Source organism: Monodon monoceros, unplaced genomic scaffold (genome assembly GCF_005190385.1).
Source record: "Monodon monoceros isolate NGI ecotype Baffin Bay Population unplaced genomic scaffold, NGI_Narwhal_1 Super_Scaffold_22, whole genome shotgun sequence".
NCBI classification, from domain to species: domain Eukaryota; kingdom Metazoa; phylum Chordata; class Mammalia; order Artiodactyla; family Monodontidae; genus Monodon; species Monodon monoceros.
This window is the reverse complement of record NW_021703779.1, coordinates 112846757-112869491: the sequence shown is the minus strand read 5'-3', so window position 1 is coordinate 112869491 and position 22735 is coordinate 112846757. Positions and strand designations below refer to the sequence as shown.

The window sequence follows — 22735 nt, the reverse complement described above, 5'->3', positions numbered from 1 at the left end:
TATCAGAAAAGGGTTGCAGAGGACCTCATATAAAATGCTAAGGGGTTGTAGATACTGCTGAGACAGTGAAAGGTTTTAAGCAGAAGAGTAACTTGTCACGTATACATCTTAAATCTCTCTGATTGCTGTCTGGGAGATGGTTTAGACAAAGACAAGAGTGGAAGGAGAGAGTCCAATCGGGAGGCTACTGCAAGAGTCCAAGCAAAAAATCATGGGGCCTAAACAGAGCCTGTAGCACTGAGGATGGCGTGGAGAAAGAGGGGGTTAATAAGACATCTCAGAGGCAGAATCAACTAGCCACTGTCCTCATTCTCTCTCTGTGTGTGTGTGTGTGTGTGTGTGTGTGTGTGTGTGTGTGTGTGTGTAGGGGAATAGGACGAGGGAGGAGTCAAGGGTCACTTCCTAACAAGTGCAATGAGAGATGGCCCTCTGTAAGAGTCCCCTTTCTCTTCAAGGGGCGGCAGGAAGGGAGAGGAGGGGCAGGTCAGAGACAGCAGGGAGAAATCCAGAGGCCAGGTGGCAGTAAGGAAGCCCCGCCCCCGGATCCGGCCCCGCCTCCGACTCCACCTCTTCTCCCTCTTCCCACCCACCCCGCAACCGCAGCTCATCCTCCAGGGCGGAGAGAGGTGGCATTTGAGTCCTCCGGTATCCCAGCAGGCAGTGCAGCCTAGAGATGCTGACAAAGGACTGGAGGGAGCAGTCGCAGCTGCTTTCCGAGGAACCGGTGTTGCCGAGGTGAGAGTCCCCCACCGTCCCGTCACCCACTTCCTCCGACTTCGGGAAGACGTGGAAGTTGCGTTGCCAAGAGACCCCGCGGAAAGAATGAGCTGTACCTAAACCCCGAGCTTGGCTCTGTGACTGACAGCCGGGCTCCGTGGCGCCGGGACGCGGGTGGGAGGTGGGGGGAAGGCAGATGGAGTCCTTTCTGCCCCATCTCTGACTGTCAGTTGCCCCGCCGCCCGCGGATCTCCGCCCCCGGATGGGGCTGGCGCGTGTGTGTTTCGCTTTTGCCCGGGCGGAGGCAGCTGGCTCTGGATCCTCCCGGTGCCTGCCCGACAGAGTTCGGTTGCCCCGGGGATGCGACTCCAGGGACAACTCTTTGGCGGATGTTTCGAGGAGGGCTGGGGGAGGGAGGTCGACTCCCTGTTCGGGATGACACTGTCCTCGTCCTTCCTCCAGTCCAGCGGGTCCCCGCGGCGAGCAATTGGAAGGAAACCGGCGGGGCTGGAGCGAGGCGTCCCGGGATGGCTGGAGGGCAATGAAAGCGGGGTGGAGAGGCTGGGAGTGAGAGCAAACGCCTTCTTAAAATGATTGGCGGGGGATGTAAGGGGTACGTGGCCTGTGTCTTCCCCCTTCCTGGACCTCCGTACGGATCCTGATGGTTGCACCAGCTGCTGGGCTGTAAACAGGCTCACATGACCGGTTTCACATGGAGCCGGCCGGTGTGGGGACGAGGGCTGGAAAGGCTGGGCTCCAGCCTGGTGGAGCTGAAGTCCTAGGATGGATCGTTTGATACTCCCTCCTCAGCCTTCCAGCCCTTCGTCAGTGCTCTGTGGTGTCCCCCCTGGGTAAAGTAACTGACATCTGTCCTCTCCGGATTGAAGTAGCATTTCTGCCCCAGTAGACTCGAAAAGACCTCACTTCGGGGAGCGAGAGGGAAAATGTTAAGTGAAAAAGGTCCCGGATTTTTTTTTTACCTTTGAGGGAACTAAGAGAAGGACGGAAACCTGAAACATTGGGTCCTTTGGATCTTGCCTAAAAAGCAGTCCTGTACTTTTGGAATGCATTGTGTTCTTAGTGTGAATTCCAGACAAAAAGGGGAAAATCTACTTCTTCAGGCAGGGCGCACATGGGATTTAATATATTCTTGATGGTGAAAATCTTGTCCACTTGTTTCCTCTAAGTGCTGGGAAATCTCTGCCGAGAAAATATCATATACAGGATATTAAATAGGGAGTGGACACCAACTTTTAGATTACACATATATTTGGTTATAAAGCAGTGGGAAGTTTGGAAAACAGGAAACGGGGCCAAATGTGCCTTTCAAGTTGTTCACGTCTACATATCCAAACAGGATTCGAGATTAAACTGGATTCTGAAGCATTTCTAGAACTCTCAAAATAAGAGGTTTACTCAAATACCAGGATATTTGAAAATTTGGAATTCCCTTTATTTGGATTTCCTTTATTTATAGAATATAGTTAAATGTAATGGACAATATTCAGTACAGAGTTACCATGTTATAGGCAAAGATAGAAAATAGAACAACTAGTTTATAACATAATGCATGTTTCTCCCCTTAAATTGTTCATGCACATTTTCTTCCTAAATTTTTTATTTTCAATTTTTTTTCTCATGGACTTTTTACATATAAGTCCAATTTCTGAAAAGCAGAAAACAAGAAACTGCAAGAAGAGCTTCCCATTCCTCTAATAGCCCAATGAAGTAATTTGTTATTCTTTTTCTGATTTTAAAAAGTTTAACACGGAAAATAATTTAAAATCTTGTCTGAAACTTAGATTATTAGTGTTCTGAATCTTGTTTTACCACCTTGTAGCATTCTGGAGAATCTTGCCCTACAATAAATAGATTAAGTGATTTACTCTTTGAGGCCCTCCATTTCCTCATGTGTAATATGAGAGTTTTGTTTTAATCTCCAGAGCCCCTAATAGCTCTCAGATTCCATAAAGTGGTGCAGTTTTTGATTGGGCACTATTCTTGGATAAAATAAGCTGGTCAAATAAGGCAAGATGTTGGTATCAACTAAAAGGAACATGCAGCAAGTAACAAGAAGTACCCAGAATCCTAATAGAAATAGGAACTGCATTCTGCAAAATTCTTATTAGGTAAATTAACCGTATAGGTTGACCTGTACCTGTCTCTCCTCTCTATCAGGGAATTGAAGATTGCCCCTGCTAAACATTATAAATAACAGTTCCATCTGACTTTCTTGATCTTCAGGGCATAGTACAAAGTCTGATTCTTTCACTCATTCCAGCTTCTTCCTGAATTAAGTGGGCTATGTGATCAGTGATGAAATTTGAATAAAAAGACAGCTCTAGCAGGGCCTCACCTTGGCAGTACCTTGATTAGATCACCAGAACCAGTATCTGGTTTTCAGCTTTTCAGGGTTCAAAATTACATTTTGCCAGCACATCTAGAAACTATCAGTCAGTCTCAGGGATTGATCCATACTAACCAAACTCACAAGAGATTTCTATGTTAATATGAATACCAGTTTATTAATAAAGGGAGACGTAGAACTGCCAAGCAGACCAGAGATTCATGTACAAGCCAGGGCACCCTTTGGTCTTGACACTGTGGGAACACATAGAGATTGCTCTTGACCTCCCCTTTTTTCTAGGGTCTGTGTGGACCACTTCTTAAAACACTTAGTAGCTGATACAGTTGACAAAATTATAGCTTGCTTTTATATAAAAACCATTTTGGTTATACATTTGTATGGATATACCCTAGTCACCTGATTGAACTTGAGCCACCTGAAAAACATCTCTGAAATCTGTTTCCTCTCCATTCCTCCTGCCTTAGTGTAGGCCCTCATCTCTCCATGCCACATTCATTCAATATTTATTTATTTTTTACTGTAACTACTTTGGGGTAAGGCCCTTTGCTTGACTAGTCAATGGCAACCAGTTTCCTACTTCAGATCATATCCAGTCAATTCCCTGCTTCAAGTCCTTCCGAGGTTTCCCTTGGCCTGCAGCAGTGCTTCTCAAAGCATGGTGTGCATCAGAATCATTTGCAGGGCTTATTAAAACACAGATGGCTGGGCCCCAACCCCAGAATTTCTGATTCAGTAGGTCTGGGGGGAACCCAGGAATCTGCATTTCTAGCAAGTTTCCAGGTGAAGCTGCTGCTGCTAGTCTGGTACGACATTTTGAGAAACACTCTCAAACTTGGCTTACAAGATTTTCACCATCTGCCTCCAGCTTACCTTTCCAGCCTTCTCTCTTGCCGCTCCCCATACGTGCTATTTTTTAACCGTAAGCAGTGCCAAAGCTCATTTTAAGAGTCCCTTTCATGCCTCCACACATACTCTTCCTTGGAATTCACCCCCGTCTCCCTCCACTCCTACTGCAAAGCCCTATTTAAGGCAGACTGTCACTTTCTCTATGCTCCCAGAGCGTTTTGTATCTATCAGCATTTTAACACTTGTCACATCTTATCCTAATTACTATGTATATCCGTTTTTCCTGCTAGACTCATTTTGGAGGACTGAGACCATGATTTCATCTTTTCTCCATATTCTTTAGCACAGTGCCTGGTATATAATAAGTGCTCAGTAAATGTTTGTTGAAATAATTTGTGATTCTATAACTTCTGAGAGTGCTCTATGTAGCAACATATGTATTTCATATAATGAGTTAATATAGATTTTGAGAATTGCACATACATCATGAAATAACTGAAGACATTGGGATAGTATAAAACAAGGGTTGGAAAGAACTAGTTTGAAAGAAATGTTTTAAAAAAGGCATTATTGGAGAGCATCCTTATTTCTTTTATTTCTTTATTTATTGGTCGCGCTGCGTGGCATGCAGGATCTTAGTTCCCCAACCAGGTATTAAACCCGTGTCCCCTGCTGTAGAAGCTCAGAGTCCTAACCACTGGACTGCCAGGGAATGCCCCATCCTTATTTCTTTTAAATCTTAAAAGGTACACTACTTAAGTTTTACATCTTAAATATGTAATAGCCTAGCACTACATATCATTTATAGCAGTCAATCTCATTAGTAAGATATCAAATTATACAAAAACCCCTCGAGATTGTATAAAAACAAAATTGCCTAATATTGAGCAGTGAACCATTTAAAAATATAGCGTGAACATTAGAACATCGCTTGTGAAAGAGCTGATTTTAGGAACAGACCAGCCATTAAAAAGCCTATTAGACGATACTGGAAACTCAGAGATGAGGAGAGCTGACTTTATGAAATGGGAAGGAAAGAGAGGTTTTAATACCAGTGAGAGTAAAGCAAAAGAACATATTGCTCTTCACTGTTTACTATCCAGTTGGCCATTGGCAAGGACTGCACCAAGTATGGAGGAAAGAGATAGCCCCTGTGCCCAGATAAAAGGGAGCTGGGCCTGAAGGTGGAGCTGGGAACCCTAATCAGTAAACACAAGAGCCAGGCACAGGTAGTACGTAGCTGGTGCACTGTAGCCAAGCAGATGGGTCCCTAGTGTCTGCGAGAGGCTGTACTTCAAATCATCCTTAACTGTTTCAAACTTTGAACCACTTCTGTACAAGAATCCCCAAGGATCACTTATTTCATTTTTCTTGCAGGCTCCTCTCCCCCAGATAAGGGCGGGGCGGGAGTGGGGGGCAAATGACTATATGGTTTGCAAGGGGTTTCTATGCTCTTTAAGTCTCCAGGTTTTGAATCTTTGGGGATAAAAGATCTCGAAACTCCCCTGTTTATCTCAGAGCCTTATCTTTCCCTTCCTCTGGTCCATCCAAAGTGAGGAAGACAGAGAAAATAATCACACTTGGGGTATTGGTCTCTCTGGACTGATGGTGGAAAGTGTGGGTGAGGATTTCAGTGTGTTGAGGCATTTTTTTTGGTGGGAGAGTAGTTTGCAGACTGGTCACAAGGTGGTGTGCACACATAAGGTTTTCGCTCAGATTTCATTCATGTTTGCATTTCTGTGCTTTGGGATCGAGGAAAAGGATGAGGCAGTCTCCTGTACCACCAGCTCCCAGCGGTTCTGTCTCCCTGTAAAGTCAGGGGTATGTCAGAGCCTCAGATTTCTAAACCCTGCTGGCCCAGTTGGGCACCGGGAGGCAGTGGAGATGAAGAGAGGGAAATGGGAGGGAGGGAGGAGGGGAGAGGCAGCTGGGAGTGTCGATGCTCTCCGTTGTCTTACTGCAGCCCATGGCAAGCAGCCACCATAGAGTTACTGTTCCTCTAATTGGGATCGGTTGCCTGTCTTTTGTGGATGAAGCGTGTTCAGCTATGGGGAAGGGGAATGTTTCTTGATGGAGGAGACATTTATTAGCGGATACCTGTAGGTTAACTGCTAAGTTCAGTATCTTCCAAGTGCCTAACGCTGAGCTTAAGTCTTTGGATGCAAAAAAACAAAACAAACAAAACAAAACAAACAAAAACCCCACAGAAAAACAATACGGCATTATGACTGAAATCTGGGGAGTCACAATTAGTCCACACAAAACAAATGTCAATGTATTCACTCTATCCAGTAAGTATATTAAAAAATAATGTAATAAAATTAGTGAAATGCTTGTAGATCAGAGCAGTAGCAGAAGGCCATAAAGAGGGGACATTTGTACTAGGCTTTGAAGAATGTGTAAAATTTTGGTGTCCAGAGAGGAAGAATAAAATAAACCTTGGTTATTATCGCCCTAATGAATAGTTACCTGCAGCCATAGCTCTGCTTTCACAATCAGGAAAAGAAAGTGTGCGCAACTTAGTAAGTGAAATTGTCTCTCAGTTTTTTTTTCTTGATAAAACTGAAAAGGAAACACATGCATCAAGACTTGAATTTTGGATCATCCTTTGAGAACTCTTCTCTTCTGGAAAAGCAGGGGAATTTCCTAGAGATGAGGGCATGTGTTGCCATCAGCATTAGGGAAGCAGGGTTTTTGAACGGAGACGCAGAGGAGATGATTATTGTATAGGGAAGTGCGACTCTGGAGACCAGAGTTCTGCCACCAATATCCTGTGCAACCTTGCGTAAGACCCTTAACCATCCTGGGCCTGTTTTCCTTGTTGGTAAAATAAGGGTTAGGAGATGACATCCTTTGACTCTGTGTGTGCTTGACTTTTGGAAAGCAACCTTATTAACTGATTTACAGTGAGGTTTTACCGGCTTAGTGTATAATCTCTCCCCAGAATTTTTGCACTCTATCATTTTGCAATATTGACTAGAGCAAAGAGAAAGTGTTAGTCTCCGGAAAACCATCAATTAAAGGCAGGTATCATGGTCCATCATGTTTGTTGGCAGAGTCTGTAATATTGCACTGGTGACCTACTGCTAATTTCTCCCTAATCTCCTCTGGTTGGAGTTTGGGAGGCAATTTATATCTTAGCCAAGATAAGTGAGAAATGGGAACACAAATTCGAAAAGAGATAGTAAACTGCTCAAAAATGATTCAGCACTTTTAAGATGGTGACTAGGGGACAGACAGCCTATTCACAATTCATGGGAAAATATCCAACTCATAAAGAGAAAGCTTCAAAATTCAAAAATAAGAATTTCTACTAAGCCATCATTTAAAGCTAGTAAAAGTTCTACTCTGACCTATGCCAACTAACTTCCTGAGGTTAGAAGCAAGAGTTTAGCACTTGTTCTGTGTGTTTAATTTTGACTCCCCAGCCAGATTTATAAACCATCTCATACTCCTTTGTAAGAAAGTGTTACATTTTCCTAAGTTTTCAAGTCATCTTAAATAAATTTTGGTTCTTCCCATTGTAATGAGTTTCTGTTGCATATAAAATTATTTTAAATAATTAAAAAATAATTCTATTTAACACATAGTTTAAGGTTTTCAATGTTATTAAAAGATCATAAATGGAAAATGCAATCAACAGATTTTTCACACATTGTTTCTAAATTCCTTCTTATGTTTCAAAACTAGCACCTTTTTGGAACTTCCCTGGCGGTCCAGTGGTTAACACTCTGTGCTTCCACTGCAGGGGGCGTGGGTTCGACCCCTGGTCAGGGAACTAAGATCCTGCATGCCATGTGGCACAGCCAAAAAAATAAAATAAAAGTTAAAAAAAAACCTGAGACCCTTTTCAAATTAGCCTCTAGTAGAGTTGTTGTTTGAGTCAACTTTTTTTTTTTTTAGTTTTGAATTAGGTCTTCATGGGGTTCAGAACTCAAAAGATTTAAAAGGGTATCAGGAGAAAACTCCCCTCTCACCCCTGTCCCCAGCCATTCAGTTTGTCTTTCCAGGGGCAGCCCTGGCTGTCCTTCCAAAGATATTTTACCCATACCCAAGAAAATAGGTTTACATAGTCTTTTATCTTCCTTTTCTACACAAATGGTAGCATACCCGACTCTCTGCATCGCACCTTGCTTTTCTCACTTAATACTGCATTTGAAGATCAGTCCATATCCACACCACACAAAGAGCTTCCTCTTTCTTCTTGACAGAGAGCTGGTATCCCAACGAATGGCTATATCGTACTTTACTTAATGAATCCCCTATTAATGGCCAGTTGGGCCGTTTCCAATCTTTTGCTATTGACAACAACTAGCTCTTACTGCATGCCACGCTTCATTCTATGTGCCTCACATAAATTATTTTGTTAATCCTCAGTGCTGGAAAAAAAAAAAAAGCCCTGTCACATATATGATTTCACACAAGGGGAATATTTATGCCTGAGAAATTCCTAGAAGTAGAATGTCTAGATCTGAGGGTTAGGTGCATTCAATTTTGGCAGGTATAGTGGTTGTACCAACTTACATTTATATCCCCGCCAGCAATGTAAGAACATGCCTGATTGCTCCCACCATGTACTATCAAATTTTTGATTTTTGCCAATCTGACAGGTAAAAACATGTATTTCAAGTATAGCTTTAGTTTGTATTTCTCTTGTGAGTGAGCTTACACATCCTTTTGTAAGTTTAAAAATGATTTGTATGTCCTTTTCTATAAAATATTATAGTGTTTGCTTATTTTTATATTGAGTTGTCTTTTTTTAATGATTTGGAGGTCCTCTATATATAGTAGGGCAGTTAGACATTGCCTATGATATGATTAAAAATGTTTTTTTGGCTTTACTTATAAAACTTTTTGCCATGCAGAACTTTAAAAGTTTTTATATAGTTGAATTTACTAATAGTTTTTGGTTCCTGGTTGTTAGAAAGCCTAAAATTATTAAAAAGATTTTCCATGATTTCTAGTGCTTTTATGCTTTTGTTTTTTTTATACATTTAAAGCTTTGATCCATTTGGAATTTACCATAATAAAATTCTGGAATTTTATAAGGAGTGAGGGATAAACTCAATTGTGTTTCTAGATGGATACCTGGTTTTATCAACATTTATTGACTGAACTATCTTCCATGAATTAGAGATGCCACCTTTTTAAAAAAAATCTTTTTTAAATTTATTTTTGGCTGCGTTGGGTCTTCGTTGCTGCGCACGGGCTTTCTCTAGTTGTGGCGAGCGGGGGCTACTCGTCGGTGCAGTGCGTGGGCTTCTCATTGCGGTGGCTTCTCTTGTTGCGGAGCATGGGCTCTAGGTGCGCGGGCTTCAGTAGTTGCGGCACGTGGGCTCAGTAGTTGTGGCTCACGGGGTCTAGAGCACAGGCTCAGTAGTTGTGGAGCACGGGCTTAGCTGCTCCGCGGCGTGTGGGATCTTCCCGGACCAGGGATCAAACCCGTGTCCCCTGTATTGGCAGGCGGATTTTTAACCACTGTGCCACCAGGGAAGCCTGAGATGTCACCTTTTATCATAAGCTAAATTCTCACCCTAACTGAGTTTTAGAGTAAGATGTTGAATATTATTTAGTGATGCCAAATTTGGATGTTCTATTCCTGGCAGCCAAGCTTACTAAGAAAGTAATTGTAGAGCTTATCATTTTCTATTGAAAAAAATAACATGCCAAACTTCTGAGAGGACATTATCCAAATAGAAATATGTATGGCTCTTAGGAAAGAAAAGAAATTCATGGCAAATAAAAACTCAGAATTAAAATGATTTAATCAGATGCTTTTTAGAATAACCTTAGTTTTATTTTATTGAAATGGCCAGTTAGTTTGGTATAGTGGAAAGAATACTGGACTAGGAGAGGCCTGCTGGCATTTTTTTATCAACCTTGGTCTCTTCCTAATTTAGTAATGACAACAAATACTTAGAACAGCGCCTTGCCTATAACAAATGCTAAAGGCTTTACATAGATCAGTTCATTCAGTATATGTAATTAATAAAGAATTTGTAATCTGTTATGAATTAAACAAAAATAAAATATTATTACTAAAAAATATGTCTATAGGTGCTTTCAGCTTAGTCATAAAAACCCAAAAACCAAAAAACAACCTAACACTGTTATGGGCTACATGCATGCTATAAAGTATACAAATAGAAAGTGGAACCTGGGGCAGCCTGTGGATGATGACCTTACCAAGGTTCTCCCTTACCTTCACATTCCTGTGTCTTCCCTTATGCTGATCCCCAGGTCTCAATGCCCTCCCTACCTACTTCCCCCAACACAGAAGCTCATATCCTTCTTTTCTTTAAGGGCCACCCCAAATGTTGTCTCCTGGCCTCTCTTCCAGGTAGAATTATTCATGCAGTCTTCTAATTCCCTAGCGCTTTATATACAACGGTATGCATTATAATAAAGGTAGCTTAAATATTTATTTTGTCTCCTCAATTATACTTGAGTTTCTGGAGGGCAGAGTTTCTGGAGGGCAGAGTTTCTGGAGGGCAGAGTTTCTGGAGGGCAGGGCCTGTGCATTATTCATTTTTGTATCTCTGTGCAGCTCTTGACATAGTTCCTGGCCTATAATGTTCAGCTGAGAGAAAAGAATAAAAATTTGCATACATGATTATACAGTATCCTATTTGATAAAAGTGGGCAAGGCCTCAATCAGAATCTGAGCCCCGATAGCTGGTAAAAACCAAACGATGGGGTTTCCCTGGTGGCGCAGTGGTTGAGAGGCCACCTGCCGAGGCAGGGGACACGGGTTCGTGCCCCGGTCCGGGAAGATCCCACATGCCGCGGAGCGGCTGGGCCCATGAGCCATGGCCGCTGAGCCTGTGCGTCTGGAGCCTGTGCTCCGCAATGGGAGAGGCCACAGCAGTGAGAGGCCCGCGAACCGCAAAAAAACCAAAACAAACAAACAAACAAAAACCAAACAGTGGTACAGCAGAAACTAACACAACATTGCAAAGCAGTCATACCACAATAATAATAATAAAAAACAACCAAACTATGTAATCATTCGTTATATTTCTCTCTGAGTGTATGAGAACCTGAGTGCAAAGTATTAAATGGATTTTGGCCTACTGTATTTTATAGGTGTGATCTACAGGGTGAAAATCAGACTTTTTCTATGACTGTATGTTTTAGCTTTCTCATTTTATTTTAAAAAGCCACACTTAGGGCGCTAGCTAAATAAGAATGTTGTTGATCAAAATTAGATTAGGAGACAAATACAGAAACATTACTTATCACACAGGCTACAACTCTCTGGAACATATTCAACAACCCCAGAAGGAATCCAAAAAGGTCTCTGAAGTTGGAAGAAAATAGCTCTCATGAAGTCTGTGTACTTGATGTAGGAGGGGAGGCACGGTGCCACTTGCATGCCAAGGCCTGCTTACTGACTTTGAATTTTCATGGAAAACTCCAAGGACTGCTTAGCAAGTTTGGATATGCGTCTTCTTTTCAAGACACTTTTCCTTGTCTTGGGTTTTGGTAGAAAAAACGATTAAGAGAGCTCTTCCACCCATGCTGCCAGAAGGCACTAACTAAAGCATTGTTGAAATAAATGTTAAAAAAGTGAGTCTCGTGTTTTTCCTTTGTAAATCATGGAAGCTTACTTTGTTTTATTTATTTTTTTCATCTTTAAGAATTCTGATTGGCTCACATAAAATCAGTTGTGACAAAACTTTTTTTTTTAATCTGAGGTTTTAAATGAGTGACATCCTTTTCTATTGGTTTCTTTTTTTTTTTTTGCGTTATGTGGGCCTCTCACCGTTGTGGCCTCTCCCGTTGCGGAGCGCAGGCTCCGGACGCGCAGGCTCAGCGGCCATGGCTCACGGGCCCAGCCGCTCCGTGGCATGTGGGATATTCCCGGACCAGGGCACGAACCCGTGTCCCCTGCATCGGCAGGCGGACTCTCAACCACTGCGCCACCAGGGAAGGCCCGAGTGACATCCTTTTGATCTCACCTTTTTGAGGGTGATTAATTTTAAGTAGGAAGCCTTCTTTATCATAGGTTGATATCCTGAATGTGAAAGGAGCAAGTGTAAGTTTCTTTGCATAGTTTGGTAGAAGCTGTATAAGTAAGCCAAGCGGAAGAGTCAAAAGGCATGTTTAAATGATTTGGGGACTGTTATAATGCATGCTAACCATGCTAGTCAGAGCTGGCTCATGATTACAGGTATCACTCAGCTTGCTTTTTCTCTTCTCTTTCCAGATTGCCAAAATGCTTTGGAGTTTTTAACTGATTTTTAGAAAAGCCCCAAATAGATTTGAGACTGTAAAAACTGAAGCCGCAGCAAGGGGGATTCAGTGCCAATGCATCAACAAAAAAGGCAGCCAGAGTTAGTGGAAGGAAATCTTCCTGTCTTTGTGTTTCCCACAGAGCTGCTATTTTACGCAGATGACCAGTCAACACATAAGCAAGTGTTGACGCTGTATAATCCCTATGAGTTTGCCTTAAAGTTCAAAGGTGAGTCTCCTAGGTGTATTTTCTGGATTTTAACTACTCCCTACTAATTTTTGACTTGTAGAAACTAATTTTTTAAAAAACACTAATGGCCATTGTGACTTTTTCTTTCAGTTTTGTGTACTACTCCAAATAAGTATGTTGTCGCTGACGCTGCAGGTGCAGTAAAGCCTCAGTGTTGTGTGGATATGTAAGTCACAACCACTTCCTGGTAACATGTTTTCAGTGTGTTAATATTTATGTGTTTAACTTGGAAAAGATCTTTTCTTGAAGCTGCTCCCACATAGGCCTTCATTATATTTTGAATTTTTGCTGAGAGTTTGTCCCGCAACATACTTTTTAAGAAGTTTCTAAGAAATTCTAAACAGGTTGGCCAAATAATAATTCATTATGTTGGAGCTGATGTGTGTGTTAATATTTCCACGAGCACTTCCTCATTGTTGTGCTTTTATTCATAGCAGGGAGATTTATGGAGGCAAAGTTCTAACTTATTCCTTTAAATTTCTCTAGCTATAAGAGGGAATTTAGCCCTCTTTGGAACATCTTGCTGTTATAATGTCATTTGTGGAACTAATAATACTATGCTCTCAGAACAATGGTCATATAAATTCATCTGAAATGATTCAGCTAATAAAACTGAAAGTTAGTCTATACAAACAGGAAGCGAGTGTATAACTACTCATCTGTAAAAGGTTATCTGAGCTCTTCCAGATAACTTCGTCTTAGAGTGTCAGATAAATGATTGTTTGTTCAAGCTGTTCATATTTAATTTTCACTTTAGAACTAGTGGTGACCAGATGGATCCAATGACCAGCCCTTAATTTAAGCTACCAAGTAAACTGTATTTGTTTAAATCTTCCGTTGAGAATGAGAAGCAGAAGTCTTTTCTCTTGCATACATTTTCATCATCTCAGAGCCATAAAATGATGTATCTTTGAGGACGCGTTTTTGCACATTTTTTTTGATTTTCGTTCAGTACGTAATAAGCACGGACTATTGCAAAGAAATATAGTCTCTTGCCTAATCAATGTTTTATCTTTGACTCAGTTGTTCTGTGTTCTCTATTAAGAACGAAGTAAAATAAATGGCACTGCAGATAACTTGCATAAAATTTATAGTACTTTATATACTCTTTTCAGAGAAACACAGAAATGCATTGTAAGCCTTCTGTTGCATTGGTCTTACTGTGTTACCTACTTATTCAATTGCTTATTTTTGCCTTTGTGCATGGACTTCAATTTTAAGTGTAGGGTGAGGTTCGTTATTTTGTTACTTGAACAATAAATAAGTGGCAATAGGAATTTATGAGACTTTTGTGGGGAAGAAACAATTTCACATATCCTGTTTATTGAATATTGCTGTACACAGATAGCCAGGAAAAAAATGTCATTGCTAAAAGGAATTTTCTTTACCTATCATTCTTTTACTTTTCTTTATTTATTATTCTTAAGATGACTCTTATTCATCAAATATTTCAGAATTACCCATTTCTTTTTGGGTTATACTGTAATTTTTTTTAAAGTATCACTAGCAAATTTCTGTATTTGAGTATTTGGTTATAGTCAGTTAATATGTATGAAATCTCTTGCTGAATTCCGCTTGACAGGCCCCCAGAAACCTAAACAGCATTTGTTCTTTTTTAATGTTTCCAGTGTGATTCGTCATAGAGATGTTCGATCCTGTCACTATGGTGTAATAGACAAATTCCGTCTCCAAGTTTCCGAGCAAAGCCAGAGGAAGGCCTTAGGAAGGAAAGAGGTCGTGGCTACTCTTCTCCCGTCGGCAAAAGAACAACAAAAGGAAGAAGAGGAAAAAAGAATAAAGGAACATTTAACTGAAAGTTTATTTTTTGAGCAGTCGTTTCAACCAGGTAGTCTGGATTGTTTTTAAAGCCCTTTTGAGGTCTTACACATTTCTTACTTTAAGAGAATCAGGGAGCAAAGAATAATTACTAGAACAATAACCTGCTGCTCTAAACCTAGTCGACTACTTCAAAAGTGAATGAAGAGATCAGGTACCTAGAATCGAACAAGAGGCCTAGAGCTGGCCTTTCAGCGGAGAGAAGAGCTCCCGCTAGATGAGGTTATAAGGAGAGGGCAGTCGTTGCCAGAGCCTTTTCAATCTATAAAACCTGAGACTGCAGGTCTTGTGCTTTATAATGCTAGCACAATTTGGCAATTCTATACTTTTGTTTCTGTGACTTTCCTATATCCTTTCTCATTTAATTAATTCGAAGAAGGAGAGAGATTGTGTTTGGCAATAGGCCAAGTTTGGTGCACTGTTCATATTATTTTGAAAAAAAAATCTCATTAAAGTTGAAGTTAATTAAACTAAGTAGATTATAATATCCCCTGTGGGCTATTAATTGAATCCCTCTCCATTCCTCATTTCCTTCCAGCTTAGATATTCAGGAGTGTTATGATATATTCTTTCAACATCGACACGATCCTCATAGTCAACTCTTGGACGTCATTCCGCCTCCCTCTGAACTTCTCATTATCTCCCTCCAACCCTATTATAAGGGGAGGAAGATAAAATTTTCCATAGAAAAGCATGGAAACTTTTTGACCGTGATATATGAATGTGATAACAGCTGTCCTTGAAATTGCAACATTATATATGAGGGATTAAAAACCATCTAGTTGTCATTACATTAATTCATAGATCCCTATCAGTTTGTTCATCTTAGAACGTTTATCTCGACAAGACAGGGAGTAATGCCCCTTTGATTTACTGGAGCCAAGTGTCTTCTCATTCCGTGCAAGGAGTGCCCAGATTTTCTGGTGATACCAAGACTAGGAACTAGGTAGTAACTAGTAGATTGTTTTCTTCTCAGCAACTATTATTAACTGACAGGACCAGTTTTTCATGTTTCGAAGCTGAAAGAGAATCTCTGTCAAATGTCACTTCGATGTCCAATCAATACTGTGAAGTTGACTTATAAATAGATATGAAATGCAAGATTCCTCTTTTAAAATGCCTCCTGTAGAACAAGAAAGGCCATTTGAGCATTTGGTTTTGGGTGTTAATTTTATAATTTAAAGTAAAGTGGTCGTTACAGATCATTTTGGTATTTAACAGACTGATTTAATGCCGAAGAATAATAAGGGTTAAAAGTTTACTGTTTCATATATATATATTTTTTTCTTTTATTTTTAAATTGTTAGAATTCAAGCGAAAATCATCCTAAAATACAAATGTGTATTAATTGAGTATTTTATTATTTTATTTTTATAATGAACCTTTGTATCTGAAGTACATTAGAGAATTCTTCAAATGGTAAAATTGGAGTAGGTAGATGAATAGAATAGGTGATATTGGCATAGCACATGGTGGTCTCTGTTTTGGGAAAAAAAAACAAACAAACCACACACCTCTCTAAGCCATCCTGGTCAGGAAGCTCAAGGAAAGCAGACACCTTATTTGTCTTGTTCATCAAGTTCATCACTTGTTCAGCACAGTGCCTGGCATACACAGTAGTTACACAGGAAATATGTGCGCGGGCCTCACTAGGAAGGCTGGACTTCTCAGCTGGTAGGGGCAGCTGGGCTGGTTTTCTTTGTCTTACAAGGTTTCCACGGCTGCTGCCCTCTAGAGCAAGGGCGGCAGCACACACTAGAGCTCCCCGCTCCCCGCAGGTACCGCAAGATTGTGAGGGTCTCTCTGTGAGTTTAGCTGGAAAAATCGTTGGCGGCTGTATCGTGAAAGATTTGGATTTTAAAATGTGGTGAAAGGCAGTACAAATGAGAAATTTCTTCTCAAGTTATGTATTATATAAAGAGACATATAGTAGTAACAAATTTAAAAAAGTAACCAGCACCTATAATCCCACACACTTGACAGATCTGCTTACATGTGTTCCGTGTTACTTTCTAGACCTCGTCTATGTGCATAAATACAATTATATATATATATATTCTTTTTTTTAACAGAAAAAAATATATATGTATATATTCTTTTTTTTTCATTTAACAGAAATTGAAGAGAAACCCACAAAGCATACTTTCACAAAATACCAAAGCCCAGGTCATTAAAAAGTTATTTTAAAAAGATTCAGCTGAATCTTAGAGGGTTCGTCTTAATTACGTTATTAATGAACTGCTATGTCTATGCCAGATTTGAGCCAGTGCTCTCTGGCTTAAGAAAACTGCGTTCTTTATTATGGTTTATAATAATAAAGAATTGAAAATGACCTAAAAGTCATTTAGGGGATTGATTAAATTACGAATATTCATAAGATGGAATGTCAGGCAGACATTTACAAGGATTTGATAGAATGGTAGATAGTTATATATGGACATAGAAAGAGGTTCGAATATATTTCCAAGTGAGAGAAAAAAAGTTATAGAACAGTATGTATAGTATGGTCTCATTTAAGTAAAAAAATCATTTTACATGTTTATATGGGCATTTATAAAATCTGAAAGGATCTATACCAAGCTGTTAACAGTGTTATCTCTAGGAGGATGGGATTACAGAGGAACCTTTATGTTTTCTATATCTCTAAAATTTTTACAACCCTGTAGTATCAGAAAAACTTTCCACTTTGAAAAATGTCAAGCATTTATGTGAATGTTTTTGGAATTTCTCTAAATAGTAAAAATTCCTTGAAATAATCTTTACTGTGGGTTTGCATTGAACAGTGTAGTCGTGATAAATATTTTCCTTGAAAACTTACCTTTGCAATAAATATAAAGTACTACATTCGTTAGCAAAAGATAGACTTGTTTTTAGGCATTTATGCTATTGTTTCATCTCAAGCAATAATCACTATAAAATTTGAATTTGTTTTCACCTGTCTGTCTTTGGTGAGGCTCAATTAAACTTCACACAACAGCTATGGTATTAATTTAGAAAAGCTGCATCTAATAATAAAATGAACAGCATTATTTCATTAATAAAACACAAAGATTGTGTTGCTGTTGGCTATTCCTTTTAATGAAAGGAAGGGTAGTGGGAAAAGCCGTAAGACAGAAAATGCTGGTGGGTTTCTTAAAAATATGGGTATGAATATTGTACACATACAACCAGAACTGTAGAATAGCAGGCCAATAATAAATATTTTTAAATTTTATTTTATTGTGGTAAGAATACAACAAGATATCTGCTCTTTTAACAAATGTTCGTGTACAATATAATATTGGTAACTATAGGCACAATGCCGTACAGCTGATCTCTAGAACTTATTCATCTTGTATAATTGAGATTTTTACGCCCATTGATTAGCAACCCAGCCCCTGGCAACCACCATTCTGCTCTCTGATTCTATGACTTTGACTATTTTAGATTCCTCATATAAACGGAATCATGCAGCATTTGTCCTTCTGTGATGGATTTATTTCATTTAGCATAATATTTGCCTGACATTGTTTCTGCTGCTTTCTTACTTCTATGCTATAAATGGGGGTAGAGTGGAGGGCAAGAATTTTCGTAGGCAGCTTTAATAACATTAAAGTAGAACGTTTTGCCGCCTTAACACCTTCAAAAATGATAGCAGGATGCTGCAGGTATTAGGACCAAACCTGTCTCGAGACCTACCAGAGATACTCCCAGAAGGTAGTGGAGCTCTACTGCAGTGGGCTCCAAAATGGAGTACACACAAGCAGTGCATTGGGGGTATGGGGAGAAAATGCCAGAACTTCAATTTCTATCTATTTTTAGCCCATTCTCTGCACAGATAATACATGCTTGAACACTTTCTACGAATTCCGGTGGGGTAGTGGGGAAAGGATGATGACCACTGTCCTCTTCGGTAGGAACTCACTACCTCACATTCCATCCTGTAATGGGCTTCCAGATAAGTCCAACAGATCAGGCCCCACGAAATGGGAATGATGGGGAAAGAATCAGAGAAGTTAGGCAAAACCAGAATCCTGGTGAGTGGTGGCCAGTCTGTGTGAATGAACTTTTGTCTTAAGTTGTTTTTAGAAGCAAGCTCAGGGGGCTTCCCTGGTGGCGCAGAGGTTGAGAGTTCGCCTGCCGATGCAGGGGACACGGGTTCGTGCCCGGGTCCGGGAAGATCTCACATGCCGCGGAGCAACTAAGCCCGTGTGCCATGGCCGCTGAGCCTGCGTGTCCGGAGCCTGTGCTCCGCAACGGGCGAGGCCACAACAGTGAGAGGCCCGTGTACCGCAAAAAAAAAAAAAAAAAGAAATAGAAGCAAGCTCAGGGATTTTTATCTTTTTACAGAAAACAGAACTGTCTCCTCAGGACCTAGTTTACTAACTGTCTTCCTGGGAGTTGTGTGTATTGCAGCTCTGATGCTTCCCACGCTGGGGGATGTGGAATCGCTGGTGCCGCTCTACCTCCACTTAAGTGTCAATCAAAAATTAGTGGCTGCTTATATCTTAGGTAAGTGTTTTAAAGGTGCATTGGGGCATATGTGTAGGCAATTTGTTTTCTTGAAAAGAATAATACATTGTTCTTTTCTTTATTCCATTCTTTCTTCAAAAAATCTCTTCTGGACTAAACTGTGTCTTAAATACCTGCAAAATACATTTGTAAAAACATGAGAATTATGGAAACACTCACATTAAACTTCAGTAGGCCAAGGATTCCTAACCTGAATCAAGGCCCAGAATCTTTAAATGGCTTGCCCGAGGTGTATTGATTACAGTTGATTCTCTTTTTAAAAAAGTTATTTAAAATTTTAATACAGTTTTTAAAGGTTACTTTCCATTTACAGTTATTACAAAATATTGGCTCTATTCCCTGTGTTGTACAATACATCCTTGAGCCTATCTTACACCCAATAGTTTGTACTTCCCACTGCCCCACCCCTATTCTGTCCCTCCCTGTGTAGGCAGTTTTTATGGCCTGGAGGTGGTAGTGGCGGTCTTTATGTGTGTGTGGGATGATGGTGGTGGCTTGATTTTTTTTTTTAAAAGAAAAACAGATTGCTTCAAAAGCACGTTGAGATAAAGTGCGTTTTAAGATTTAATTGTTGGCTCACATTTAGTTCTTTTCAGCTTGTTTATCTAGTACCTAATACTGTATTTTTCAGTTATTTTCCTTTTGCTGATTTACAGTGGTATAAAACATGTATAAAATGTAAAATGCATACATTCCATGATACAGCATTTTTACTTCTAGGAATTGATCCTAGGGAAACATACAAAGCGCATGCAGTGATAAAGATGAACAGGGAAGCCTTGTTTAATGTTGTGACCCTTTCTCTTTAAACCAGTTCCCTTGTTGCCTGTTGAATCATTCTTTCAGTCATCCTGGCTTGAAACCTTATAGTTAATTAGTTCAAATGAACAAACATTCATTCAGTACCTACCGTGTGTCAAGGATTAGGGTTCTGGTGATGAATGACTCTCCTCATCGTCTCCTCTCACCTCTTCTGAGGTGCCAACTCTTTTCAGTATTCTCTCTCAGAATTCCTTGGTGTGCTCCCTTTTATAAAATTTCTAAATTGTCTTCTAAGTTGTCTCCGACTTCTGTCTGTGTCCCTCCTATTCCTATTCCTCCCCTTTACCCCCATTATCTCCCCCCCGCAAATCATCCATCACGTTACTGTCAGGTTGATTTCCATCCTGTGTTGATTTCACCACCACCACTCCCTACTCAACAACCTTCAGTGATTCCCCATAATCCGTAGAATGAAGTATAACTCCATAGTTCGGCATTGAAGACTCCACACTCTGAGTCCTCTCTGAGCTACTCTTGTCTAGCTGCTTCCCTATGTAACTTCTTGATTAGAGTGCGTTAGGTTATTTATTGATCCCCACAAAGCTCATCTGTAGCCCCGGTCCTACCTCCATGCCCTTGCTCTTGCCATTCACTCACCTGAAGTGCCTGCGCATCATACTGTTCTGTATCTTTCCTGTCCATCTTTTAGGCTTACTTCAGCTTGACCTTTTGGGGCATCTTCTCGGACTGCTCCAGTCCTATGTGATTATTTTCCTTCTCTGTACTTTATCACTCACTTTTTAAAAACCACTCATTTAGGACTGAGGATATTCTTATATTATTAAATTTTTTATGGTTTTATGTATGGAGTCTCTTCAAAAGAAACAAGCTAAGCAGAAATACTATGCTTCTGTCTCTTTGTGGCCCTAGGGCCCTGGGATACAAACAGGCTTGCATTGTTTTTGTTGATGAAATTAGCAGGCTTTACTGACACTTTAAAATGCCATGTCTGCTATTATTATAGTTGTCGTGACTGGATAAAGCGAGAGATATATTTGATGGTTAAAAAATTAGCTACGGCCAGACATTAGCGATTGCATTAAATCTATCCAATGACTGCCTATTGCTGTAAATTGGATTTCTTCTGTATAGTATCAGCTATATTCAAGTTGATTTTGAGTTCTTGGTAGAGTCCCTGCCTATGTGCTGTGTTTTATTTGCTCACTGAGGTGTAAACAATTATTTATTGAATGGAAGATTTTGTAAAATGCATGTCCTTAACTATTCTCCAATTTTTTCTTTCAGGTCTTATCACAATGGCTATACTTAGAACATGAGCAAGGAATTCACTTGACTTCTGAAGTAGATTTATCTTGAAAATATGAATGTGGACTGCCTTTTATCTTTATTTCACCCCATTAACATGCTACAAACTATTGATTGATTTACAATCATTGCAAATGTGTAATATATATTTTAAATTACTCTATAATTTTATTCCAAGGACTCCAGCACATTATGTTACAGGCAGCAAGGAAGCTTCTGAGTGACACTTAGGAAAGTTTTTGAAGAAATCCTTTTTATATCTAAGCCAACCATGCAAAAGACTTTAATTAAGACATTTGTTATTTTCTCATCTTTTTTCTAATTCACTTTGATTGTTGAGGTCATGTATCCTTCAAAGTTAAAGGCCTAAAAGAGCGAACTGACCAGCCTGAAAATAAAATTACATTTATTTCCTAGCTACGAACATCAATGTTACTATATAAATTATGCCTTGTCCTCTATCATTATATACAGTCGCCATGGTGTTTCTAAAAATAAGAGTTTTACAGTTAATGTGTAGAAGGTACAAAAATGAAAAAGCATAAAGTACTGAGGGATCATGTTTATCTTAGGGTCTCACAGAAGACAGGACATATTTAATTCATCTGGTGAACTACAGGATAGGTTGTGGTCCAGCCACCAAGAAGTAGGGTGACCATTCTGTTTGGTCTAAGAATTGTGAAGGAAGGTAGGCATAATGCCTTATGTTAATAGGAGGAAAAATCACTTTATCTTTTCTCCCCAGCCCTTTGCCTGACTGTAAGCTACTGGCCCAGATGGGGACTACCAATGCCAGGTGGTTTATGTGGAGATGATTTTTCACCTTTAAACTCTAAGCCAAGTACAAAAACTCCTTAATATCTGTGTCTATTTTTTATCAGTCACTGAGACATTTTTTAAGTTTGTATTTATTATTAAAACAACTTTACCAAAAAAAGTCCCCAAAGCACAACTATGTACATTTATTTATAGCCGCTTCTGATCTCTAACATATATATGCAGTTTTAACTGTTATTGTTATAGTATCTGATCTTTTGACTTAAGATTTTTATCTGAGAGCACAATGCATTGAGTCTCTTGAAAATCATCTTCCAGATCTTTTTACAGAATGAACTTATGCACTGCTACTGTAGTATTCTTAAGGAATATATGTAAACACGAGATGTATGCCTGAGGTTGGGTTTTGCAGGAAACAGTACTTTGCTTCTAAAGTAAAAGCTTTTACATATACTCTTTCATAGAAAATCCTCATTGTTTAACCATTTGGGAAGCATAAATCATTAAATGGATCATGTCTGTACGTTGTGTAATGACTAAAAAAGCACATAAATGTAATCTATTTTGAACTTTGTAAAAAAAAAACCCTTGTGTTTGAAGGTTATCCTTCTTTCTCTGTCCATCTCAAGTCGCGCGTGTGTGTGCGTGCGCGCGCGTGTGTGCGTGTGTGCGTGTGCAGGTGCACGCACATGTGTGTGTGCATGTGATAACACATTGTAAAGAACAGAAATTACTTTAAAAAAATAAAAGAAAATGGAGACCTAAGTTTCACAACGATTGACACATTTTGTTTCGGTATATCTCTGAGGAACTCAAAGTCTCCTGTTTCCCAAAGCTATCTCCTATTCCTGTGAGTTAAATAAGCAAAAATAAGAAGTGAAATATGTGAGCTAAAATGTCTTAAGTTTTTAAATTTACCAAAGGAGTTAATCTGTTTTTACAGTTTTTGAATAGGTAACAGTTACGTGCTTCAAAAATCAAAAACTGTAAAAAGGTATACAGTGAAAAATCTCTCCTCACCATCCCTGTTCACCCCGTTCCCTGTCCACACAGCTCCTTACAAGTGACCACTTTTTTTTTTTTTTTTTTTTTTTTTTTTTTTTTTT

General features: G+C 39.7%; 1 protein-coding gene across 1 annotated transcript; it reads left to right on the top strand.

Annotated features, from left to right (window-relative positions):
- The first annotated feature begins 610 nt into the window (after positions 1-610).
- MOSPD1 (motile sperm domain containing 1) lies at positions 611-22317 on the top strand. Its single transcript, XM_029241467.1, has 6 exons — positions 611-735; positions 12141-12395; positions 12507-12582; positions 14045-14262; positions 18582-18743; positions 20832-22317. The coding sequence occupies exons 2-6, from the start codon at positions 12242-12244 to the stop codon at positions 20861-20863; spliced, it is 642 nt and encodes a 213-aa protein (XP_029097300.1). The 5' UTR covers positions 611-735; positions 12141-12241; the 3' UTR covers positions 20864-22317.
- Positions 22318-22735: the final 418 nt, after the last annotated feature.

Bases quoted from the DNA above. Each gene is read 5' to 3' on its own strand.
- MOSPD1 (XM_029241467.1), top strand. From the start codon at position 12,242: ATGCATCAACAAAAAAGGCAGCCAGAGTTAGTGGAAGGAAATCTTCCT. The intron at 12,396-12,506 runs GTGAGTCTCCTA...TTTTTCTTTCAG, and splicing joins GTTTGCCTTAAAGTTCAAAG to TTTTGTGTACTACTCCAAAT. The intron at 12,583-14,044 runs GTAAGTCACAAC...TAATGTTTCCAG, and splicing joins CCTCAGTGTTGTGTGGATAT to TGTGATTCGTCATAGAGATG.